General features: G+C 46.4%; 5 protein-coding genes across 7 annotated transcripts; 3 read left to right on the forward strand and 2 right to left on the reverse strand.

Annotated features, from left to right (window-relative positions):
• Positions 1-1,321: 1,321 nt before the first annotated feature.
• On the reverse strand, positions 1,322-4,210 carry LOC108160416 (putative sodium-dependent multivitamin transporter). The gene is made up of 2 exons (XM_017294412.2): positions 2,987-4,210; positions 1,322-2,924 (listed from the first exon to the last, which is right to left on the reverse strand). Exons 1-2 carry the CDS (start codon positions 3,966-3,968, stop codon positions 2,143-2,145), a joined length of 1,764 nt encoding a protein of 587 aa, XP_017149901.1. The 5' UTR covers positions 3,969-4,210; the 3' UTR covers positions 1,322-2,142.
• Positions 4,211-5,509: 1,299 nt separating this feature from the next.
• On the forward strand, positions 5,510-8,437 carry LOC108159498 (transcription factor Adf-1). 2 transcript variants are annotated; one of them, XM_017292842.2, is made up of 4 exons: positions 5,510-5,733; positions 5,818-6,006; positions 7,200-7,484; positions 7,545-8,437. In XM_017292842.2, coding segments are annotated over exons 1-4 (780 nt in total). In that variant the 5' UTR covers positions 5,510-5,732; the 3' UTR covers positions 7,850-8,437. The 2 variants fall into 2 exon arrangements, with proteins under 2 accessions (XP_017148331.1, XP_017148332.1); XM_017292843.2 differs by having other exon boundaries at positions 5,510-6,006.
• A 95-nt stretch (positions 8,438-8,532) lies between these two features.
• Positions 8,533-9,218, forward strand: LOC108159500 (UPF0545 protein C22orf39 homolog). The gene is made up of 2 exons (XM_017292845.2): positions 8,533-8,734; positions 8,787-9,218. Exons 1-2 carry the CDS (start codon positions 8,663-8,665, stop codon positions 9,183-9,185), a joined length of 471 nt encoding a protein of 156 aa, XP_017148334.1. The 5' UTR covers positions 8,533-8,662; the 3' UTR covers positions 9,186-9,218.
• Positions 9,219-9,318: 100 nt separating this feature from the next.
• On the forward strand, positions 9,319-10,374 carry LOC108159499 (coenzyme Q-binding protein COQ10, mitochondrial). Its single transcript, XM_017292844.2, has 3 exons — positions 9,319-9,504; positions 9,608-9,712; positions 9,780-10,374. Exons 1-3 carry the CDS (start codon positions 9,440-9,442, stop codon positions 10,231-10,233), a joined length of 624 nt encoding a protein of 207 aa, XP_017148333.1. The 5' UTR covers positions 9,319-9,439; the 3' UTR covers positions 10,234-10,374.
• Positions 10,375-10,543: 169 nt separating this feature from the next.
• LOC108159497 (D-glucuronyl C5-epimerase B) lies at positions 10,544-13,908 on the reverse strand. Of its 2 annotated transcripts, XM_017292841.2 has the most exons (4): positions 13,770-13,908; positions 13,442-13,643; positions 11,989-13,376; positions 10,544-11,930 (listed from the first exon to the last, which is right to left on the reverse strand). In XM_017292841.2, exons 2-4 carry the CDS (start codon positions 13,544-13,546, stop codon positions 11,564-11,566), a joined length of 1,860 nt encoding a protein of 619 aa, XP_017148330.1. In that variant the 5' UTR covers positions 13,547-13,643; positions 13,770-13,908; the 3' UTR covers positions 10,544-11,563. The 2 variants fall into 2 exon arrangements, with proteins under 2 accessions (XP_017148330.1, XP_017148329.1); XM_017292840.2 differs by having other exon boundaries at positions 13,442-13,908.
• Positions 13,909-25,309: the final 11,401 nt, after the last annotated feature.

Below are 25,309 nucleotides of genomic sequence, written 5' to 3' on the forward strand. Positions count from 1 at the left end.
TATTATACGATTCATGAATAATTTTTCTACTTAGCTGGCCTATTCTAAATACTTGCTTTTATTGATTTCTATAAAACGTTGAAAATGAAATTGAATAGATTCATAAAATTGGCAAAATATACCAGCATCAGGTAAATAGTAAAGCTGAAACGGGAAATCGATAATCGATATGGCGCAATCTTTTCCCTGAGTAGTCGCATTTGATTTTTTTTAATTGCTTGAAGCAACCTTAAGGTGCTTTACTAAACTTCCGCCACAATGTGATCATAGTGATGGAAAAGCTGAAAAATCACATGATGCGCTTGCCATTTGAAGCTACGGGCACCACGGCCCTCCAAACTCAGAAAACGAAGTTTAAGAAGGCCTAAAGTTTGAGCGTGGATATACACATATTCGGACTTTGTCCAATAACCACAACTAGCAGTTTGACTCGTATGAATCATGCAATATCTTGGCAATATCTTATGAGTATATTTTCAACATTGATATTAGCTATAAGCGCCTTACAGTTTTAGAAGACAAAAAAACGGCTTTCAATGACTAGCTGACTGGAGTCTGCAATTAATAAAAGCGTGCCAATCACGTGATCTATGGTATGTCCATCAGAGGTCTGGACATTTCCATGAACACAATATAATACGGGTATCGGGTACAATAATGGGCCACAAATAGACAAGTTCTCCGAGTCATCATCGAAACTCCCTCTAAGCCCCCGCTCTAAAAATATGTAGGTAAATTTATATTAATCTATTGATTTGTTAGGTTCCATACCTCAGGGGTAGCTGAACTTTGGATAAACGGGTTTGCATTTGGCGGTTGCTGTTCTTTTCTTACACTTGGAGTTCTTCTTTCTCTAGAAATTTGGTGGTTGAATGTGTGTCAGACGACGATTGGTACTTTGAACCCTCGATCAGACACATCCACACATATACACATAGGAGAAGGGCGGTAGACAATTGACTACATATTTCAATTGGAATTTGTTTATAGGCAAATCAATTGATTCACATGAGAACCTTTGACGTCTCCAATTGCCAAACAATTTGCTGGCCCATGCTGTCAATTAGACTTTGTGCCTTCATGGCGCAACAGAACAGCCAAATTGCAAAGGTAAGCGGACAAGAGTTACGACATTTATTCCGACAATCAATAGAGTCTCTCCGAAAAGCACTAGCCGAGGGAAAGCCTCACGCAACCTCTGCTGATAGCAGAACAAATTTGCTTATCGGAGGAGGTACTCTGCTAATCCGGATTTCTAGGTGTACGCCAAGTGCTTCGATTCGAAGAGTCTGAAATGCGATTTTCGAAAAAACAGTTTCCATTTCCGTAACGTTGAACACTTCATTTTAATAGTTTTCACTAATACGAATACATGGTATTATTCAATAATTTGTGGCGTCACAGCACGCATACTCGTATATAGTATTGTATAGTATAGTTTTGTACGTTTGTGTATATGTATACATATATGTAAATAGGTCACAAAATTGCCCAGCACGAGATGCTATGAGAACGCTTCTCGCATAAAAAACATTTCAATAACTATTAATAGGAGTGCTCACTGTAGACCATTCTTAAAACCCTGATATCTAGCTATTCTCGGCTTATAAAATATACATGTATGTAGAATATAGAAACCCTGAACTTATTCTTAATATATTAATAATATGTAACTGAACAATAAATAATATTAAGTATGTCGATAAAACATTAACGTTAGGCATTGTGACTGTCAGTGCCTAGCATTAAAAAAAGGATCGGCCATCACTTGGTCGGATTTCAAATGAGTTATTGTCGGCGCTTAAAGTCTGTGAGTAGGAACACCCCTATGGTTTCAATATGTAACAATCTGTTGGTTATGCCAACGAGAGGTATATATGTGTGTAGGCGTGAACATATGTTCTACTGTAATTAAAAATTATTAATATAATTATTTTTCTATGGAAGACTCTGTAGTGGTCGATCTGCGTTCAAGCTTTGTTCACACAGGTATACGAAAAGGTCACATTGTTATGCACTTTTAGGTACGACATCAATCATATTAGACTAAAGACCTACGACTAAAGCGGTTGGTGAGTGCCAGGCGACGCCTCCTGGAAAATCCTCTTTTTTCATTAAATTCTACTAAAACTATCGCTGGAACTATTGCTCTGTTAGCTTGGTGAATATCTCGTCCTGGATTGACTGGGCCCGTTCTTGCTCTTGGCGCCGCCACCGACGAGACAGTGGAGGAGCAAAGAGGTCGTAGTCCAGCTGTTTTCTGTACTTGTCTAAATATATCTGTGAGTTGTCCGCCCATTTCAAGTACGTTAGGACCCTGCTGGCGCTGTAGCCAATGACTAGAGCGATGAGAAATCCGAGGACACTGAACCACAGATAGGAGAGTCGATAGAGCCATAAGTACTCCTGCTCAGTGGCCACCCGACTGCTCTCTGTGGCTAGGCGCAGGTCTTCTGCGACAAAACTGGTGGTGTTCCCACATCCTGAGGTACTGAACGTCAGGGTCTGGGGTTTCGGTTTGGGTCCACCAAATCCAATGAAAAAGGCGAAAATGATCGAGATCCAGAAGCCCAGGAGCACGCCGCGTTGATTACTGCGCGTTGTGCAGACTCCCAGCGTAAAGACAGCTAGCAGAGGTCCTCCCACCACACCAAAGATTGTAAGCGAAGCTTGTAGGACACCTCCAAGGGAGCCAGCCCCGAACGCCAGTCCAATGCAGAGCAGACCAAAGATAAAAGCCACAACTTTGGTGGGGAGCGTGGACTTGGAGTCGATTAGAGTCCGTTTAAAAATGACCTTGTATAATGGCTTTAGGTAGTCCTCCAGGGTAACGGCCGACAGAGACGTGACCGCTGATGAAATACTGGAAAGACTAGCAGAGAATATTCCCGAGACAAAGAGTCCACACAGGCCGGGATATTGACCTAAGGCAATAATATATATCAAATGTAGAGGTGTATTTGCAGAGGATATCCAGACAACTTACCCATGGTGTCCACAGCGAACAGCGGCATGAGCTGATCCCGTGACTTGATGCGTCCCTCCAGCAGCGGGTCACAATCGCGGTAGTAGTAGAAGATGGCCAGTCCACTGAAGATGGTGCTGAAGCTGAGCAAGCCCAATATAGGTACATTCCACCAGAGCGCCGACTGCGCGCTCTTTAAGTTGTGGACGCTTAACAGCCGCTGGACCTGGGTCTGATTGACGCCATAGAGCGAAAGATAGGTGACCATGCCGCCAATAATTAGGGACCACCAGGTGTGTCGCACCGTTGGGTCAAGTGAAAATTCGGTTATCTCGAGTCGGCCACGCTCCGCGGCCACCTGCCAAATTGCGCCCAAGCCGCCAGCCTTTATTCCTGAAACAGCTATCACCGCAAAGATGGCGGCAAACATAAGGAACGACTGAAAGACATCCGTGATCAGAACCGCTTTCAGACCTCCGAGCGTCGAGTAAAAGGTGCAGACCAGTCCAATAACCAATATGGCCGTACTCCGCGGAATGCCAGTAACAGCCTCCAAGGCCAGAGCCGGAGCATACAGGGCTATCCCCATGTAGAGGACCATTTGAATTGTGAACGCTAAGGAGGCACACAGACGGGTGGCCTGGCCAAACCGACGCTCCAGGTACTCGTAGACACTTGTTGTCTGCATGCGATAGAAGACCGGCAGAAATATGTAGGCGGCAATGGGCGTGCTGCTCCAATAGGCGATATTTATCACACAAAACATGGTCCCAAACTGATACGACTCATTTGAAACGCCCATGAGGGAGATGGCGGACATGAAGCTGGCCATCAGGCTGAAGGACACAGGGAACGTCGTCATGCTCTTGTCCGCCATCAGGTATTCCTTTGTGGTCTTCTGCTTGCCCCCTGTGTACCGATAATAGATGCCAATCAATGCCGAAATTATCAAAATGCTGATCAATACGGCCGCATCCCACGCATCAAACGTTCCCACAGTCATGGTGTTGTTTTCCTCACTCGAGTGAATTGATTTTTCTACAACGGCAACTCACGGTGAATCGCCGAGTCTGATCCGCGTAATGACCTTTTCCGCAGTCAATGGTTCTTGCGCGCCGCAAAGCAAAGTACACGCAGCCAGCGAAAACAAACAACAAACAAACAAACGCGAAAATGATTTCGTTTGAACCGTCCGGATTGATAATTCTTTTCGTTGGTTGGCACAGCTGATTAAAGAATAACCGATGACAGTTGACCGCGGACTTATCGCGGACTTATCAGAAATATACCGAATTACGTCACAAATCTCAATATATACCGTTAATATACTGACGATTTATTTGTACTCAACTCGCATCATATTGCTCGTTTTTGATGTTCGGTTGTATATTACTAGCTAGTTGGGAGCCTCAACTCTGAACTCATACTTTTATCCGATCGATGAATAAATTTCCTATAAGACTGGCTAATCTTATGCTCTCACCTTTATTGCATTGCTTATAAAATAAGGTTTAAGCGAAAACAGTCAACAGCAATTTCCACTAAATTAATCTCTTTACACGGTAACTACACATTTGCTACATAGTAACTACGTTTTTATGTAATTACCAAAGGCGAAACCTGAAGGGGAGATGTGTATGTTTCAAAAAATATTGCCCGTTTTTTTTCATATAAGGCCCATGGAAGCGCCAGTGTGAAAAACATCCGTTATCCTGCTTTTTTTTCCGACATTTTTGAAAAAATTGAGATTTTGATGGCAAACGAGCAGGAACTCGATGCTGATCACGAATTAGTATTCGATGTGGCCTGGGACATGGCTCTAAGTGGCATTTCTACACGGTTTCTACATTGGTGCATTCGACAAGAGGGTGAGTCCATAACGCGTCTTAAAATATAATGGAAAATACTAGAAAATACTATGAAAAGTATAAAATTTGCAGGGTGTGCGACCCTCAGATGAAAAACCGAACTTAGCCCACTTTAAGCCCCCTATATTTAAATAGTTCAACTACTTGAGGAAAATGCCGGAAAATATTAACGATTGTAGATCCCTGCCATCTTCCTCTGAACTTCAAAAAACACCACGATATCTTTCACCTGAGCTGCGCTAAAATTATATTATAAAATATTATAAGCTAGTTAAAACCCTCAGCCCTGCCCACATAGTTTCATCCGATTAATGTATCAATTTTCTACTTGACCTGTTTATTTTAAATACCAACTTTTATTGGATTTTGTCTAAAAAAAAAAAGGTTTTAGCGAACAACAAATAAAACGTTGATTGGCACAGCTGGTTAGCAGAAGGGCTGCGAAAAACTCGATAGCACTATAGATACTATCGATGTTTTATTTTTACAACAGTCACGATCACGGACACGGTGTTTCGTCATAAAGAGCATCTCTGCCTTGGGCCTTTACCAACACCAAGCGAAGATTGCGCGGGTGCAAGAGAGCTAGCAATAGACTGCTCGCATAACACACATGAGCAAGAGAGAGCGCAATATTCTGCCGTTTTCTACGCGACTGCAGCGCCGCCGTCTACGTCGACTCGCTTTATTTCTGCTTTGCGTTCAATCAAGAGCTGTGCTGCGCTGCTACTGCATTATTCTTGGGAAAAAATTTCACTGTTGGCAGCGACTGAGAAATAAAATTGAAACGTCGACGTTCCGTTCCTTCCTCGGAGAAGAAACCCCCTTCGAAATAAAAACAAACACTAAGCGTGCGTTCGCGCCAATATTTATTAACAATTAGCAAGCGAAAGAAGCAAAGTGAGTGTTCCCCCGCCCTGCCCCCCTTCCAAAGAGTTCGTGTGGTCAGTTTCCATAACTCAAGTCTTGTTTCCCCCGACCCAGTGCATACCCTTACGGCTGCCATTGAGATGGACAAGCTGGATGCCAATTTGGAACAGCAGTTTGATCTAAATCTCATCGAGGCTGTCAAACTGAATCCCGTCATATACGACAGATCGCACTACAACTACAAACACTTTGTCCGCAAAGCCCAGACATGGAAACAAATCGCCGAAACACTCGGAGTGCCTGGTAAGTGAAATTCATTCCAACTTGGTCCGACTCGACTCGACTCCCAGCCCAGTCCGGGTCCAGGTCGGTCTGCTCTGGGGTATATCTCAGTAGATATAGTATGTGGCAGAGACGTCGCGACTGGTGCCCCAACAACAACCAAATTGATTAATTCTGCAGGAGGGGCGACAGAGGGTGAGCTAGCCGACGACGACAGTGGCTGAGACGGTGGCGGTGGCAGAGGCAGCAAGAGCAAGCAAGTGTAAGTGTACAGAAAACGACGCAAAAGTGAACGGCGAGGCGACAGAGACGGTTGAGAAATTACAGGAGCGCAGCCAACGTGACAGGGGTGGTTTTGTGAAATTCCACATTTTACGACCCTCTTTCGGGTCTTTAGCTCCGCCCCTGCGCGCGCTGTCCATATTTTGGAAGTTGCTGTACTTTGCTGTCGCGTCGCAGTAGTTGTCTCAGTCGCACCCACAGTTATTCTGCTTGCGCTGGCGTTTATTTTTGTACTCTGCCACAGCGCCGTTCGGCTGCATCTGCTGACAGCTCTCTCATACATACACACTCGTGCGAACACACACACACACACAACACAACTGCATAGGGGACGGAACAGCTTTCGTTTCTTTTTCACAAGTATACCAACAAATTGGACCGTACTTCCACATCCCCGAACGTACCTTCTATTTCGTTTTCAAGCGAAACATTTAAATTGTCGTTTATATGATCCACTTTTTCGCATTTTTTGTCAACTTTATCCACGGATTATGCAAGACATTCAATATCGAAAAGTTTGAGGCAGGAGAGTCAATGAGACAATGCCACAGGTTTCCACCGTCTTTGGCAGTGGGGGTGGTGGGCCGACTTCGTAGTCGAAGTCGGCAGTAACGTCACCGTCAGACAATCACGTCAACGCCTCTGCTGACGCTTGGAAGCTGCCGCGACTTCTGCTTCTGCCAACATATTTGTACGAGTGTGTGTGGTAGCAGCAGTTGCGAGCAGACGCGACGCGTTGTGGTTTGTTTTGGTTTGTGATTTGATGCTTTTCCCCTACACCTGTCACTTGCAGTGGCGTTTCTGCCACCCACTGGGGCAGCAGCATTACGGGGTTTGAGCTCTTGTAGGGGACCTGGACCTGGAACTGGGCTTATAGTCAAATAATATGCATGTTCCTTGACTAAATAAACTAATTTAATTTTTCCAAACAGAACAAAAATGTACAAAGCGATGGAAGAGTCTGCGCGACAAGTTTGCACGCGAGATGAAGCTGTGCCAGGAATCGCGCTGGCGCTACTTCAAACAAATGCAATTCCTTGTGGACAGCATCAGGCAGTATCGGGAATCGTTGCTCGGAAAGTGTGCCAACGGCAGCCAGGGTAATCAGGTGTCTGATCCTCAACAGCAGCAGCAACAGCAAGCCGTGGTGGACATCTTTACACAGCCATTCAATGGCAGCGCCACGACCTCGGCAGGGGCATTGACCCATCCGCACGGTAGGATTGACTACTTTCTAATATTTTGAAGTTATAATTGAATTGTGAAATTATTTGCAGAAATCACTGTAACCAGTGACGCACAGCTGACGACTACCGTGGGCAAGGACCAGAAGCCATATTTCTACGAGCCGCCTCTTAAGCGGGAGCGCGGCGAGGAGGAGCACAGCGACAACATGCTGAACTCCATCAAGATTTTCCAGAACAGTGTCTCACAGGGGGTCAGCGCTGAGGATCAGTCGTTTGGCATGGTCGTCACAGACATGCTTAACACGCTGGGCGTGCGACAGAAAGCCGAGGCCAAGGTGCACATAATCAAGTATCTAACTGACATGCAGCTACTTGCCCAGCACAACAAGTACTAACTATCGGGCGGCGGTCACCGGCAACTGCTTCAGCTGCTGCAATTGGAGAGTGTCTTGTCCTGAGATCAAATGAACTGGCGGCCACCCCCATACACACACACACACATAGACACACACGAACGCTTGCGAGTCGTGTGCGTTTACTTTCTCTAGGTTATAACTATTAAAAGTCAAACTAAAGTTTAAAACTAGACCTTAAGCCCCACGGCATATATATACATAAATATATAGAACATTATAGTACTTCCCTTAACCCAAACGTAGAAAAACATATATATATTTATATGCTTAGTTGGCCCCAAGACCGATTCAATTCGTGCCCAGTTCTCAGCTCTGTAAAAAAGAATGTGGAAAAAACTGATTGTAAAATTATGCGTAGTTTGTTCAAACACTTTCTACGCAGCGATGTACATTTTTGACTACGATTTAGTTGTAACTTGCCATCGGGTTTTAGATGTAATTAAGTAATTGCAGATACGTTATATTATTTTTTTAAGTTCTGTTGTAATATGCTGAAAACGCTTGAGAGATACTTTGAAATGCTTTAAATAAGTACGTCATTAAAAACCATTTTACATATTGAGCGCATATTACAATCTTTATATGGATCATGGACCATGTTTGGGATTATCTCGAAAGCCTTAAGCTTTGCTTTAACTTCAATCAATTTAATATGCAATTATTTAATATTAAAAGAAAGAAGAGATCTAAAAATGAACCACAATACTGTTTCCATCAGGGTGGCAACGCCGTCATCCAAAAATATAAACAGAGCCAGCTGTTTGAGATGCACGAATTTTTTATGTAATTAAAATGGGCAACAAAGTTGAAAATTCTGACACAAAAGACGCTCAAAACAAAACAGCGTTAGACGATGCGTGGGCGGCAAGTCACCGGCTTTGTAAATAATCAGAAATCTAATGGACATCTCCCTTAGATCCGGCACTGTCATCTGTACAAGGATGAGTATGACGACTGCACGAGTTTCAAGGCACGATTCCACCAATACTTCATATTTGGCCAGAACAGCGATTGTTCCCAGTGGCTGACAGACTACAAAAACTGCGAACGTTATCACCAATCAAATGGTAACGACGTGGCGTCCGGTGCGGCTGTCATCAAAAGCGAGGAGAAACGCCGCCAAACCCGATTGCGGGCGCATTTTGCCAACAACACATGGGAGAAGCGTAAGCAGCCGCCAGCAGATTGGGCCCAACCTCTGCCAGAATGGCTGGAAAAGCGCAACGAAAACACATATCTGGAGCTGAAACAAAAAGAGCTCTCCGGCCTCAGTGTACCGCAGGATGAGAAGGGTTCGCTTTGTGCAATCATGTGAAAATAAATATAACTGATAGATCCTGAAAAGTTAGTTCGAGGCGTATTGATATCTGTACAAATGTACATTGTTAATTGTAAATGTTTATACAATCGATCCAACTTTCTGGCAACGCTGCAAGCAGCTGGTTCTCCGTGGACTGCATGGTTGCTATTGTTGGTGCTGTGCTGTGAAGGGTGGGGGGGAAGTTACACACCTCAGGAATGGAATAATATATTTTTTTTCCGAATCCCAATATACCAGCTTTGCTTAAAATGCTAAAGGGCAGCAAACTCAAAGCTTTGGATGTCAGAATCCTGAGGCCCCTTTTTGAAACAAGGTCAGGTAAATGCAAATTACATAATCTTAAACCAATGGGAGAGCTGTAATTTTTGGCTAGCCAAATTGTGTGTGTCACTGAGAATGTGCTTTAACCTTTGCAGCTGTTGCCAGCAGCGCAGTTTCGCCAATAGTATACAAAGATCCTACATAACGTTCAATGACTTCCGCAGCAAAAATCGTTGGTACACCAAAAAGGAGCTTGTGGGGTAAGTGCCGCCACTCCCCGAAGCAGCACATGCCACAGGCAGCGCTAACAATTGTATGTATCCACAGGTACTCTATGCAGGACATGTACACAGTGGTCTCCGACGTGAGGAACTACTACAAATTTGTCCCTTATGTGAAGCGATCGCACGTCCACACCGTCGACAGTGATGGTTTCAAGGCAGACCTCATTGTTGGCTTTCCCCCACTGAACGAGGCCTACACATCGAGGGTGACGCTAGAGTCGCCCAGCCTGGTCAAGTCCGAGTGCCATGATGGACGTTTGTTCAACTATTTGCTTAATGAATGGCGTTTCAGTCCGGGCCTGAAAGACATACCCAACTCATGCGTCTTGGATTTTAAGGTATCCTTTGAATTTAAATCGCTGCTGCACAGCAACGTGGCCAACATATTCTTTGATCTGATATGCGATCAAATGGAGAACGCTTTCATCGAGGAAGTGCGCCGACGCAATGGTCCACCTTCGATTCGTTCGCACGTGCTGACCTCCCAGAGATCATGACGCGGCCCAAACGGCCCATCTCCCTTCGTTCAAGTAACTTAAGTTGAACGTGTATTTGTACATTTCATTGACACAGAGTCGTTTTATATTTCGTTGTTAGTAAAATTAACCAAAATGTAAATAAACATTATGCAAAGTCGATTTTGTGTGTAATAAATTATCCCCCAACTTCAGGAGTTGTGTCGAAGATGATTAGAAAGTTATTTTAAGTTGAACGTTGACACAATCGACCACACACATACGACGAGCACAAAAAAGACATCAATTAAGTACATTAGTTTCATTCACTTAAAAGAATACTCAAAATGAATAGTTTTTGTTAACAGTCTCGTGTTCTGGTTTATTAGTATGCAACGGAAAACTGATCCATAGATGGCATGAGTTTGTACGAGGAGCTCTGCTTAACTGACAGCTGCTCGGCGATGGTGACAACTTTGGTGTAACCACTAAGAAAGATAGATGTCCTAGCAAATCGATCAATCCTATGTCAGCTACAGGTATATGATGATATAGTGGTCCAATCTGGACTGTTTCGACGGATATACCTTTACTGCCTGATGGATTAGTTGGCATATCTATTTTAAAACTAAAATTAATCATGGAATGGCATCGTTTAAGTCGAGATAAGTGTGAAAATATCCTCAAGTGGCCTACGCTACATTACCTTACATGCTTACCATATAGAAATTGTTATTATCGTATCGTGCATTTAAGTTCAACATCATCGAGTTGTAAGTATTCGCCTTGGAATACTAAAATTACCCATTCAGGTGAGGAGAAATAGATGTGGCTGGTACCGAATATGCATCCAAGTGATACTATCTACGTTAATATGGGATCTATTCAATCTACGACTATAGCGCTAAGCTCTCTACACATTACTTTATACATGGGGAGGAGTGTAACCAACTCTCTACTTAGTTTGCGCAGTAAAAAAGTCCGACCACAACAGTCCACTACAAAGGTTAAGTGTAAGTTTCTAATTCAATTTTTCGATATTGTCCAGTGAATTACGCGTGCATCTAGTTTCGGGGAAACAATTAGGCTATCAAGATGGGTCAACAGATGGTTAAAGACGAGGCCAACAGCAACATTAGCTTAACATTAAACATTAGCTTAATACAACGAGTTCATAAATCAAACATTAAGCACAAGGACGAGTTCTAAAATCATACGAGAGAGGGGCGAAACTATTTCCGAGTCGGGATGTGTGGGGGATGTGGAAAGGGCATGGCACAAGATGCAACCATTTAGAATGGTTAAGCATAGTGTTTAAGCCTTACAAAATATCACTTTTTCGACGACGATAGGTCGCCAGTTTCCTTAGTTCTCAGTTGTGCTTGGCCCGCTTGCCAAACATATAGCCCTTCCAGCGCTCTGCGGTCTGTGCAATCAACGGGTCGCTGTCAATAGTAGCCAGCAGTAGCAGCTGATTCACATGCGTTGCATGATAGTCCCAGCGTGCCAAATTAGGTGCCACGCCAAGGCTGAGATGCCGTAGATCGTAGCTGGTGCCGGAGCCCGTGTCGTATAGTAAAAGCATCTTCTTTAGCGAGTACATGCCTTGGGCAAACAGTTGGCCTGCCTCTCGGGCTATTTTAGCTGGCGCCGTGCTATTCAGATCGTAGAGACCTAACAGCGAATAGATGAAACCGTTTAGCACTAGAGATGGCGGCGTTGTGGGATACTCCTCGTACCTGTTGATATGAAATAATCACATAAGGAGCCTAAGAAAAATGTTTGTGGTCGACTCACCAATAGAATTTGTCCATGAACTGAGACAGCACGCCCCCGTCCTGCGAGAATACCCTGTATGGTTGAAGTCCTGCTGCGGCCGCCTTGAGATAGCGCTCATCGCCACCGGAATGCCAATATGCTCGCGCCAAAACGGATATGGCATGGCCTTGGCCCATGGCCGATATCCAGCCTGGACTCAGCTCAGCAAAACCATTGAGACTTCGGCGCACAGGATTGGTCCAGCCACCGGACTTGGGGTCCTGATTGTGAACGAACCACTCGGCAGCATCATAGAAATGCGCCATATGCTCGCTGGTGGACAGGGTAATGTTATCGTAGAAGCCAATGCCCAGGAAGGCGACAGACAAAACTTCCAAATCGGAGCGCCGTACCTTAAGCGGTGATCGCTTGTCCCCCAGGACGATGCCTTTCTGAACATCAATGTGAAGATCCCGGGTTATGTGGCGCCATTTGTTCAGAGCAGAGGCCCCCAAGCCATAATAAATGTTCGAGTCCTGAACGCTGAGTAGAAGATCGGCGGGAATATAGTGGAGGTTATAGCTGTGCTTGGTGTCTCGGTTCTGGACCGTGACCATAAGGCTGCTGCTGTTGGTCACAAGGAGCAGATCTACGCTCAGAAGTAGATCTAATGTCTGGTTAAGGCCAATGCTGATGGCGCTCTCGTAGCCAATGGCCGTCTCGAACTGAACCACGCTGGTATTGAACTTATGATGCCAGATGCGTGTCATGTTACTGGTCTTGGGCGTTGTCCAGTCCATCTGATAGCCATCGCCATCCTCCAGAACGTGCACTCGGGGCGCCTGCTCTGTCAAATTCTTGCTATAATGCGATAGGGCGAACTGGGCTATTTGCGTGGGATAGAAATAGCCACGCTTCTCCCACTGTGTGCTCACAGGAACTCCCTCGGCGGCGCTGATACACTTCACCCGATCGCGGACTTCCACATTGTAGTTCTCAAAGTACATGAACACGCCACGGGCATCATATTTGCCCTTGGGCAGATTTACCTTGGCTGTGCTGTGCATCCAATTGAATTTTGCCACCTCAGTGCCGCTGGTTGTGACTGCTCCACTGACATCAAAGTAGTTGCGCAGGAACGAGAAGGGCACGTACACCTCGTTGGCATTCTCATCTCGCTTGCAGTGAACACTGTACTCCTGGTTGATGGAGCACTCAATGTCTTGCAGGGCATCTGAGGTTTGCGCAGCGCTAGAGGTCTGACTTTCATGGTGCCGATTAAACTGACGCACAAAGTCCGGTGAAAATGAAAAGGCGGCCCATCGCATATAAACGCCTAGGGTTATCACCACCACGGCCACGGTTAGAACGAGCATCACGGCTTTCAAATTTAGTCGCATTATGAAGAATACGAATGGCTCCCGTTGCTAGTCGTGGAGAAGAGGCAATGAGATAATGTCTGTCTGATAAAGACACAAAGATAAGAACCTACCTTATTACTTTGCGACTTGCGTTGATCCCTAATGTCCCCGCTCGGGATTAGTGGATACGCGGGCAAGGCGAAGGCATCACTATTCGTGGTCTGATATTTGGACATTGAAGGAACCAGCTTCTATCTAACGAGATCGCCGACCATGAGTCATGCTCTAAATATAGGCTCGCGAGAAGCGGCTTTGATCTGGCAGATGCATCACCTATAAATTAATAATATTGCACCAGTTTCACACACTCTGCCACCCTCTCTCTATCTATCTCTCTCTCCGACGCCCTCTCTTAGCAAAAATTACACCTGCAATGGCTTCGGTGAAGGCTGTAGTTACCCGAGTTTTTCCCTAGGTACACCACAATAGCTTCACTGGCTGGTTTTAACGTTTCTCGAGCACATTTTCACTTCTTTTCAACGACAATGTCCGCACAATACAGAAGTAAATAGAGAATAGAGATTCTCTCTCCCCCTCTCTCTGTTCATCTCTTTGACATATGACCAGTGTGACCGACCCTCAGAAATATAGCAAAATATACCGTAAATATACTGACGAATTCCAGTTCTATTATACATATTCCTCGATTTTGTTATTCCGTCGAATATTACTAGCTATATAGAACATTTAGCCATGCCATCATAGTTTTATACGATTGATGAATGTATTTTCTACTTGACTGGCTTATTTTAAACACTTGCTTTTATTGCATTTTGCGTAAAAAGAGGTTTTAGCGAAGAAGGTCAAACCAAAAATGTAAGAGCTTAGTTAGCTTGATATTCCGTCAAATAATTCTGGCTAAAACCCTTATTTCCGCCACATAATTGTAGGCCATTGATGAATATATTTTCTACAAAATTGGCCTTTTTTAGTCCTTGCTTTTATTGCATTTTGACTAAAACAACAGCCGCAATGTTGCTGATATTTGAAGACAGGATGCGTGTATACGCTTTTGTATACCCTATTTCGTTAATTTAATATGCGGATGATATGAAGATAAAACGTTATTAATAAATACCTTTTCTCAAATTGATATGTTTTAGACATATTCATACATATGATTAGTGTCTTGTACATATATATATCACGATCCTGATACATATTCTTGGTCTCTAAAAAAAGAGAATAAACTGAAAAATATCGTTGTGATATTTAAAACAGTGACTAAATTGTTTTTGCCTTCTCTGGAGCCGGGGATGACAAACATTTTGTCAACTCTATAAAATCCTTTTCCCAGGGTATGCAAAATTTTGCTCAAGTCGCGTCAACATTTTTTCGGCCAATGAAATTGTCAAAAAATGTTTTGCAATGCTTTTTTGACGATTTTATTGGATTTCTGCACGAAAAATCAATGAGTGGTTTACAAAATATTCTCTGGTGGAAGGTTTTAAAAATCCAACTGAAAATGGATTTGTTGCTCAACACTGGATTGGTGCGTATCTCGATTGCGGAAGGAAACAAACTAAATTTCAAGACATTCACTTCAATTATTAGGTTAGGTTAGGTTCAGGCGGTAGCCTGGGGTAGTGATGAAACACCACCAAGCTCACTTGGACCTGTAGAAAGGTCCGTTGTGATGCCGCATGGGCGTGTGCCCCTTCCCAATGCCTTAAAACCGTGGAGAACAAGCTGTTGCAAAAAAAATTATTAAGGGCAGTCCCATCCGGACGCTTGGATGAATTTGGACAAGGTCCCTGGTTTGATTTCCAACCGACCGAGGGGCGCTGCCGCATGACGCACGGTGCGTAGCCGAACCGAACGCGAACATGCAAGAAAGATAGCTATTAGACTAACATTCGAGGAAAATTAGCACTAAACTTACTAAGAAACTAAGCATGCAATCAAAATACAAATACCACTACAATTACTAATTACTAGAAAGGTGTGTAAGGATTAGTAATTTAATAAGAGGAAGAGAATTAGTGGTGGATATAATATGGTAGAGGGAATTATAATCCGAGCATAAGACCCTAAACGGTTCATGCAAGGAATAATTCGATCTACAAAGTGGAAGGAAAAACGGTATAAAATTTCTAGTCAGTCTAATAGGAATCGTAAAGTTTATGCGGCTCAACAGATCAGGGCTGTCTATGTCACCCCTGATCAAGTTGTGCATAAATATCACACCAAGCATTTTTCTACGGTTAACTAAGGATGGGAGGTTTACTAATAGTAGTCTACTAGAGTAAGATGGGAGTCTTACACCCGCATCCCAGTTAAGGCCCCGCAGAGCAAAGAGTAAAAAGTTTTTCTGTACTGATTCTATACGGTCCTGGTGTACTTTTTACTGAGGGCACCATACACAGGAGCCGTATTCTAAGATCGGACGAACAAGCGAGGTATAGAGAGTCTTTGTTATATAGGGGTCGTCAAGTTCCTTTGACCACCTCTTTATAAACCCAAGCACGCCCATGGCCTTATTTACCATGGTAGAAATGTGTTCGGAAAACTTTAACTTGGGGTCTAACATAACACCCAGATCATCCACCAGGGTTATTCTCTCAAGAGAACCACCTAATAGGGTATAGGGAACCAACAAGGGGCTAGAACGATGAAATGTCATAACTTTGCATAACTTTGCATTTCGAGGCATTAAGGTGTAACAAGTTTGCACAACACCATGACTGAAAGTTATTGAGATCGGATTGCAAGCGAGAATGAAATGAAATGTCCTTGTACTGGACACAGAGTTTAACATCATCCGCATACATAAGTACTCGAGAGTATGTTAATACTGAAGGCAAGTCATTAATAAAGAGTGTGAAGAGTAAGGGGCCTAGGTGGCTGCCCTGTGGTACTCCCGAAGAAACCTTTACTGGTAAAGAGAGGCGGTTTTTGAAGAGGACTCTTTGAGACCTAGAACAAAGATAGCTAGAAATCCATCTCAGGAGGTTGGGCGAAAAACCCTAAAAGGTCAAGGTTATGCGGTAAGAGGGAATGGTTTACAGAGTCGAATGCTTTACTAAAGTCGGTGTAAATAACATCCGTCTGTAAGTTACCTTGAAAGCCTTTAATAATGAAAAAGGTAAGCTCTAAAAAGTTCGTGGTGGTTGATCGCCGCCTTATAAATCCATGCTGAGTTGGAGATATAAGTGACTTGCAGAGATCTTGCAAGTGCGGAGTTAAAAGCTTCTCAAACATTTTAGGAGTAGCGGATAACTTTGCTATACCTCTATAATTTTTTGCATCAGACTTGCTACCTTTTTTATGGAGAGGAATTATAAACGATTCCTTCCAGATCGGGGGGAAGCAAGAAGAATCAATGGACAGGGTGAATAGTTTAAGCAAAGGTCCACACAGAGCCTCGGCGCAGTACCTGAGTACACAACCGGCTTAACTATTCGAAGATCATAAAGTAGGGAACATTCATTTAACAAGGGACTGAAATGCCGTTCGACCTCGGTAAACCGTGTGGGTACGGATGACCAGAGTAGCTTTCTTCAGAATAGGTGGTTTGGAAAAATTGGGCAAAAAGATCGGCAATTGCCTGATCATTATTTGCCAACGTATTACAAAATGATAGCGAGGATGGGTGTGCGGACGTTTTACGCTTACTGTTTACGAAGCAGTAAAACTGTTTAGAGTCCTGAGGAAAACGTATCCTGCATCGAGATAGGTAGTTCTTATAGTATTGTGCATTAAGAACTGAAAATTTTGAACGAGCTATTACATAGCGAGAGTGAGAAGTAGGAGAACCCACTTCTTGAAATTTTTTATAAAGTCTTGATTTTAAGTTTTTTAGACTGGATAACTCTTTGGTAAACCAAGGGGGTTTTCCAGATCTAATCGGACAAGAAAGCGGGACACAAGTATCCAAAAATGTGCCAAGAGCATTGTAAAAAATGTTTGTGCCTTTTATGACAACAGTGCACAAGTACGAAGCGCACCAATCAAAATCCCTAATGAGGTTATTAAGCTTCGCAAACTCGGCTTTACGAAAGCAGCGGACACGTTCAGGTAGTCTACTCGACCGATCCAATACAGTTGGTCCTATATCTAGCGACACCTCGAGAGTAGGGTGGTAGGCGTCTTCAGGTATAGTGAGCGGAAGGGCTCGGGTTAACAACACTATGGTCGGATCCGACACAAAGCACAGATCAAGCAATCGACCCAAGGAATTTTTCACATGATTGACTTGAGACAGGGACAGGTCAAGCAAGCCGTCAACAAAGTCATGTCATGACATGGGCACTAGGATACTAGACTCGTTTACCGAAGACCAAACCGTTCCTGGTAAGTTGAAGTCACCAAGAACTATCATACGATCTTTATCAGATAGCGAGGAAGAAACAGCGGTTAAAGCGGACAAGTGCTGCTCATAAATTGAAATATCCGAAGAAGGTGGGATATACGAGCAAGTAATGAATATAGCGAAAACGGGAAGAATCAGTTTTACACACAGGAATTCCAGTTCCTATTGAACTTGGACTGTGAAGTGTTCCGACGTGAAGTAAGAGTCCACTGCAATTAGAACCCCTGCACGTCGAGACGAACGGTCCTTTCTAAAAGTTGTGTACCGACCTGCCAAAACCTCGGAACTAAGAATGTCCAGCTTTAACCAGGTTTCAGTAAACACAATAACGTGGGAAGCAAATGCAACACTATCCCGGAAAAGAATGCTGAGCTTACTACGCAAGCCTCTTACATTCTGATAGGTTACTAAAAGAGAAGTTAGTTTTTTTGAAAGGTGGAAGCAAGACGGGAAGTTGAGGAAGAGGAAGTTGAGGTTGAGGGTGGCACACTGGAAAGATTTGTAAGGGATATGGGGGGCCTATTCTTCTTCTTAGCCTTAAACTCCTTCACCACCAAATGCTCCGGCCAAAATTTGGCGGAGCAAATGGTGTCAAATTGAGTTGGGGAGATGCTTATCTTAAACGAGGCTATCTCCCTGGCATAAGAGAAGTTGAATTTCTCCACCTTTAAGCCCACGGCTTTTATTTTGCTTTGAATAAAAGCAATTACATCATTAGATGTGAGGTCAGGGGCCAGCCTTGAGACAAAAACTTGTCGTTTTGGTTGGACTCCCACCAGTGGTTTGGGCACCACAGGCCTAGTACCTGTGGTGGCAATATCCGGAGGTCCGGAACGTCTATTTACTGGTGGGATCGGGATGGACGGGACAACTATTGAGCTTTCGGACACTACGGACACGGCGCTGCAGACGTACTTGGCTGCACATTCTCCGAAGCGATGAATTCGGCAACCGAATCTGCATCGCCAGCAGCTGTCGTTGCCCTTGGGGTGGCAAACGAAATCAGCTGCTGTACACTTTGAGTGGTCGGAGTCCGATTTTCGGCAACGAGCAGCTGAGTGACTATTGGCACTTGCAGATCCCGCGGAGTGACCTTTTTGCGCCTCGGAGACTCATTCAGCAGTTTTAAACCGCTAAACTGAGCCTCCATGGCTAGGAGCCGATCGTATTGGTTTTTAAAACCAACGGTCAGCTCCTTAAAGCCACTCCGCGTCTGCCTCATAAAAGCTACCATGTCTTTCTCCACCGCACGGCATGCCTCGCAACTGTAGTGCAAACCATTACGCTTTGAAATGGCATCACTCACAAGGCCAGAAAATCCAGCGCATTTTGCGTGCACTACGCTGTCGCAGAGCCAGCAGGGGATAATCGGCTGATCGTGGGTGATCGGCTTATTGCATGATTTTTTGGCACATACAACAGAAAACTGCATAATAAAAAATTTGAACAAAATTAAAATCAAATAATATTTCAAAACAAATGGCTATCAAACCAGTGTGCCAGATAAACGCTAATAGGAGGAGAGGAGAACAGTTGCAGCAGCAGCTAATGAGAGAGAGAGAGCTACTGAACAGAAAGTTACGAGAGCGAGAGAGAAAGAACAGTTATTTAAGTTTAGGTGATAGGGAGAGAGTGATAACACAACAAAAGTTACCAGACGAGAGCGGACTGCAATGCAATGTAATGCGTACTCACTCACTGCAACAACACAAACACGACAAGCCGACGCCGAAAAATAAAAAGTTAAATAATGTTTTAACAAAAATCAAAAGGCATGCACTCGCGGAATAGAGTAGGTTTCCAGATTGTTGGCTGGTTAGGAAGTTAATTAAAGTTTATTTAGGAAAACACCGGCTGTTTATTCAAAACAAAAGGAAAAAATGCGGAGCGCAAATCAAAAACGCGTCTGATCACTACGAAAGAGAACGAACGAAATTTTTGATTCTTCCTCTTCCTCGTCGCGACAACTCCTGCAGAAGTCGTTGGGGTGCCTCTACTGACAAATCTGGTGGACGTGGACGTCCCCAGTGATGCCTCAACCGTCCTGCATTGTAGCATCTGATCGATCAGGCTCACCGTCCGGGAGTCAACCCCCAGGTCCGTCAGTGCACCCGTGATGGCGGTCGGGAGGATGTTATTAAAGGCGCCTTCTATGTCGAGGAAGGCTACCAAGGTGTACTCCTTACAGTTGAGGGACGCTTCTATGATCGATGTGATCGAGTGTAGGGCCGTTTTGGGTGGATTTTCCTTTCCGATAGGCATGCTGGGAGTCTGAGATTAGACTAGGCGGAATATTTACTGTGAGATGCATCCCCAAAAGCCGTTCCATAGTCTTCAGAAGGAAGGACGATAGACTTATGGGTCTGAAATCTTTTGGGGCAGTGTGCGATGGCTTGCCTGCCTTGGGGATGAAGACGACTTTGGTATGAAGCCAGGTTTCCGGTATATATCCATGGGAGAAGATTCCCTCGTATATCCTTTTGAGCCAATTAGTGGCTTTTTGTCCAGCGTGAATCAGTTGGGCAGGGATGATGCCATCTGGTCCCGCAGACTTGTATGGTTTGAAGGGTTGCCCAGGAAATGTTCTCCTGGCTTTGCAGGTTCATGATATCACTTGAGGCAACGGAAGGAGCCGCGATGTAGTGTGGTATGTTTTCAACGCAGCCGGGAAAGTGGGTGTTAAGGAGAAGATTTAGCGACTCATTGCTGGACGTTGTCCATGATTGGTCAGCATTCTTCAGGTAGCCCAGAGTGGGTGTAGTCTTCGAGAGAACTTTGCTCAAGCGCGAGGCTTCTGAGTTATTCTCAATGTCGCTACAGAACTTACGCCATGAGGCGCGTTTGGCTTTCCTCAGTTCTTTATTATAAGTTGACAGACTGCCCTTGTATTCGGCCCAGTTCCGCTCAACGTTCTCAGCCTCCGGGAGGCTTTCCGGAGTTCTCCCAGTTTAGGAGTCCACCATTCAGGTTTCTTCCGGCCTCTGCTCTTGCCAGAGAGGCAGGATTTATCGAGCGCCTCATTGCAGGCCTCGGTGAATATATTAACAAGATGAGTCGTGGCCTCCCTGGAAATCTCCTCCTCAGGTAGAGTCTCAGGGAGAACACGACAGAGGTGGTCTGAGTCCGAGTCCAGTTTGTCCCCCTGAGGTTCCGGAATTAAGCTGGTGAAAAAGAGAATACGGTTTCCACGTACCTGTGGTCCGAGAAGGAGTGCTCTTCCAGGACCCTCCAGGATACGATGTTCCCATGTATCTCATAAGACGCATGTGTAAGGTCCAGGACCTCCTTGCAGTTTTTAATAATGAAGGTGGGATCACTCCCCCTATTTAATAGGACCATCTGAGTGGTCGTGGAGCAGATTCTCAGTGAGCACCCCTGGGCTTCGAGGCTCAGTGCTGTTTGGTCTTCGTTGCTGAAATTTGGGAGCAAAAATAAGTGCAAATCTCTTTTTGCAAAAATGCAGGTGCGGGTTTTACCTGCGGTGTCAGCTACGGATAGCTTATAGTCAGGAGTCCTCAGACCGGAGACCCCGTTTTCGAGGATCCAGAGCTCCTGAATGAGGACTATGTTAGCTCCACCCTTGGCTAGGTGGAGCAAGAGAGCAGCGCATGCTGCCTTACAATGGTGGAGGTTTATCTGCAGGAGTATCAGTGACATTCCTGAGGTTCACCTCCACCATTGTCTTGTCGTGGTCGCTCTCCGAAGAGTCCAGCTCCTCCCCGACCCCGATGTGCTTTAGATCTCTAGCCAGATCGCTCACGTCTGACACGTACCCATCTAGGATGTCATCCGACACCGACACAAGCTTGATCTCCATGCTAGGGATCTCCGGGGGCTCCAGGTCTGGCTCGACCGTCGGTTGCAAGCCCTTAGAGTCGGACTTGTACGGTACTATGACTACCTTCTTGTAGCCGTAGTCCACAGTGCCCTCCGTGTCGTGGAGAAGTCTAACCGACTCCTCGTTCAGGACGAGGATGATTTGGCGCCTCTGTCCGTTGCTCTCCTCTACCTTGGCCACCTTCCAATCGGCTGTGGGAAGGTGGGGGGTTGCAGACCTGCAGAATACGGAGAATCTTATCCGGCTCTGGGCCGTCAGCCATCGGGTGCTACAGGGGGACAAACGGATGACGGGTCGGCTCGCACAACTGTGAGCTCGGAACTGAGGCGCAGCCGCTCCGGTTAGTAATACCCGGTGCGGTCTGCGTCTCACACCCCCCCTAGGACACAGAGGGTTGCGAGCGAACCGTCACCCGCCGTAACTGTGCACACCGGTGGAAGTGCGACTATACTCTCCCCGTGAGGGCGGCTGGAAACAGGTCCTAGCACGGTCATGTCTCTGCTAGGATGCTGGCGAATGGTAGTCGGGCGGAGAGAAGAAAACTCTCAGTGAAATTACCCCAATCCAAGGTGACACTGTTATATGCCGAGGGATGCATGGCCGGGGGGGTGCCCGGTCGCTAATATGCGGACTCTGGATACCTGCCGACCTCCAGTTTAAATCAGGCTTCCCGGGGCAAGCGGGCTATGCCTCGGGTGACCATCCCCTTCCCGCCTACTCGTGGGAACTACTATGCCAAATAACAAACATATAAAAACCAACAAAGCCGCAAAGGAGCTCGGTACTCCTCTTAAAGTACCGGAGGGACAAGCCAATCCCTCTGCACCAGCGCCTGGGAAAACGGGTCTAAAGAAGACGGGGAAGGAGACTGAGTCGGTCCACCGTCTTCAGGCAGCAGCCGCAGCGAGGGGGGGCCCGAAAAGCCAATCGTGTCCTTCCAAGTCGGGTGGCTCCAAGGGCGAAGCGGATACCGGGGTGGCTGCCAAGCAGAGCGTAATCGCGGCTGGTAAGCGCACCGGGACCGAAGAACCCATGGGAGCCCCGGCGGGCAGCGTCTCTGCACCACGGGGTGGAAAGCCGTCGTACCAGGACAGGAGACGAGCGGCTTTCATCCTGTCCAACGAAGACCCGAACTTCAAGGCGTCAGCCGAAGGAAAGGAGCAGAGGCTGTGGGCCTCCTCAATCCTTCCACTGTTCCAGCCAGCCAAAGCCGGAAAGGGCGCAGCCAAGGCCGCCAACAAGCGGCAACGCTCAGCGGAGGACCCCGCAAATCAGCCAGGCCAAGCCCAGCAAGCCAAGCGGGTGAAGACCCACCTCACGAACCGGTCGTTCGCTGAGGTGGCGAGGGGCAGGACCCTGATCGGTGTCCTGGACAGGGGCGCCGAGGACGGCCATGTCCCTCGCGATAAGTGGCACCTGGTGGAGAACGAGCTCCAGGACCGGTTCCTACTGGAACTGGAGGAGAACGGCGGACCACCGCCAAAGTGTGAGGACGCAGGGTGGCATCAAGGCAAGGTGAAAGCCATCGCCTGCCAAGACGCTCGCTCTGCGGCCCTCTACATGAAGGCGGTGGCGGCCCTAAAAGAGGTCTATCCAGGGGCGAAACTGGAGGCCGTGAAGTGGGAAGATGTCCCTAGTCGCCCGAGAGCCAGAGCGTGGGTCTCGGCTAAGCCTGCAGAGCCTGAGAAGATCCTCAGGTTACTGCAGGTCTGCAACCCCCACCTTCCTACAGCCGATTGGAAGGTGGCAAAGGTGGAGGATATCCAAGGGCAGAGGCGCCAGATTATCCTCGTCCTAAATGAGGAATCCATTGATCTCCTCGCAAAGTCGGACGGTGTAGTGGATTATGGCTACAAGAAGGTCACCATATCCACTTACAAGTCCGATCGTAAGGGCAGGCAAGCGGAGGTCGAGCCAGACCCGGAGCTGCCGGAGATCCCGAAAGAGGGGGCCTCGTGCGAGGAAGACAACCCGGCGTCGGATGCGGCGTCCATGATGTCGGACGATATCTTGGACGACTACGCGTTCGACGAGAGCGACCTAGCAAGAGGTCTCAGCCACATCGTTGTCGGAGAGGAGCCGGAGTCCCCTGACAGCGATCTAGAAGCAACAATGGTGGAGGCGAGCCTCAGGAATGTCGTTGACGCTCCTGCAGATAAACCTCCACCATTGTAAGGCAGCATGCGCTGCTCTACTGCTCCACCTGGCCAAGGGTGGAGCCGACATAGTCCTCATTCAGGAGCCCTGGATCCTCGGAAACAGGGTCTCCGGTCTGAGGACTTCTGACTACAAGCTATATGTAGCTGAAACCGCAGGTAAAATTCGTACCTGCATTCTTGCAAAAAGAGAGTTGCACCTATTTTTGCTCCCAAATTTCAGCAATGAAGACCACACCGCAGTGAGCCTCGAAGGCCAGGAGCGCTCACTGAGGATCTGCTCCGCATACATGGGGCATGAACAACCAGACCCCCCTCCACACGCGCCTCTCCGGGCTCTAATCGCAGACTGCTCGGCCAAGGACATCGGCCTAATTGTGGGGTGCGATGCCAATGCACATCACTGTCAGTGGGGAAGCACTGACACAAACGAAAGGGGTGAGTACCTTTTCAGTTACTTACTGACCACACAGATGGTCTTACTAAACCGGGGTAGTGATCCCACCTTTATCATTAAAAACCGCAAGGAGGTCCTGGACCTCACGCTTGCCTCTCATGAGATACAGCGTAACATTGTATCCTGGAGGTCCTGGAGGAGCACTCCTTCTCGGACCACAGGTACGTGGAAACTGTCTTCTCCTTCTCAGTACCGAGGCCAGTCCGATTCCGGAACATCAGGCGGACAAACTGGACTCGGTACTCTGATTACCTCTGTCGTGTTCTCCCTGAGCCCCCATCTGAGGAGGAGTTCTCCACGGAGGCCACGACTCGTCTTCTTAAGATCTTTACCGACGCCTGCAATAAGGCGCTCGACAAAGCATGCCCCTCTGGCAAGAACAGAGGCCGGAAGAAACCTGAATGGTGGAATCCGAAACTGGGTGAACTCCGGAAAGCCTCCCGGAGACTCTTCAATAAAGCTAAGGCTGAAAACGTTGAGCGAAACTGGGCCGAATACAAGGCCAGTCTGTCAACCTACAACAAAGAACTTAGAAAAGCCAAACGCGCCTCCTGGCGTAAGTTCTGCAGCGAAATCGAGAGTAACTCAGAAGCCTCACGCTTGCGCAGAGTTCTCTCGAAGACAACACCCACCCTGGGCTACTTGAAGAACACCGACCAGTCGTGGACTACGTCCAGCGAGGAGTCGCTAAATCTTCTCCTAAATACCCACTTCCCTGGCTGCGATGAAAACAGACCCAACTACCTCGCGCCTCCTTCTGTCGCCTCAAATGCCATCTTGGGACTGCTAAGCCAGGAGAACATTTCCTGGGCGATCAGAAGCTTTAAACCCTACAAGTCCGCGGGGCCAGACGGCATTTTCCCTGCCCAACTGATTCACGCGGGACATAAAGCCATTAACTGGCTCAAAATAATTTACGAGGGAATCTTCTCCCACGGGTGCATTCCTGACACCTGGCTTCAGACCAAAGTCGTATTCATACCCAAGGCAGGCAAGCCCTCGCACACTGCCCCAAAAGATTTCAGACCCATAAGTCTATCGTCTTTTCTTCTAAAGGCGATGGAGCGGCTCCTGGGGCTGCATCTAACGGCGTGCATTCCGTCCAGTCTGATCTCAGACTCCCAGCATGCCTATCGGAAGGGAAGATCCACCGAAACGGCCCTACACTCGATCACA

Source organism: Drosophila miranda, chromosome 3, assembly GCF_003369915.1.
Source record: "Drosophila miranda strain MSH22 chromosome 3, D.miranda_PacBio2.1, whole genome shotgun sequence".
Classification (NCBI taxonomy): domain Eukaryota; kingdom Metazoa; phylum Arthropoda; class Insecta; order Diptera; family Drosophilidae; genus Drosophila; species Drosophila miranda.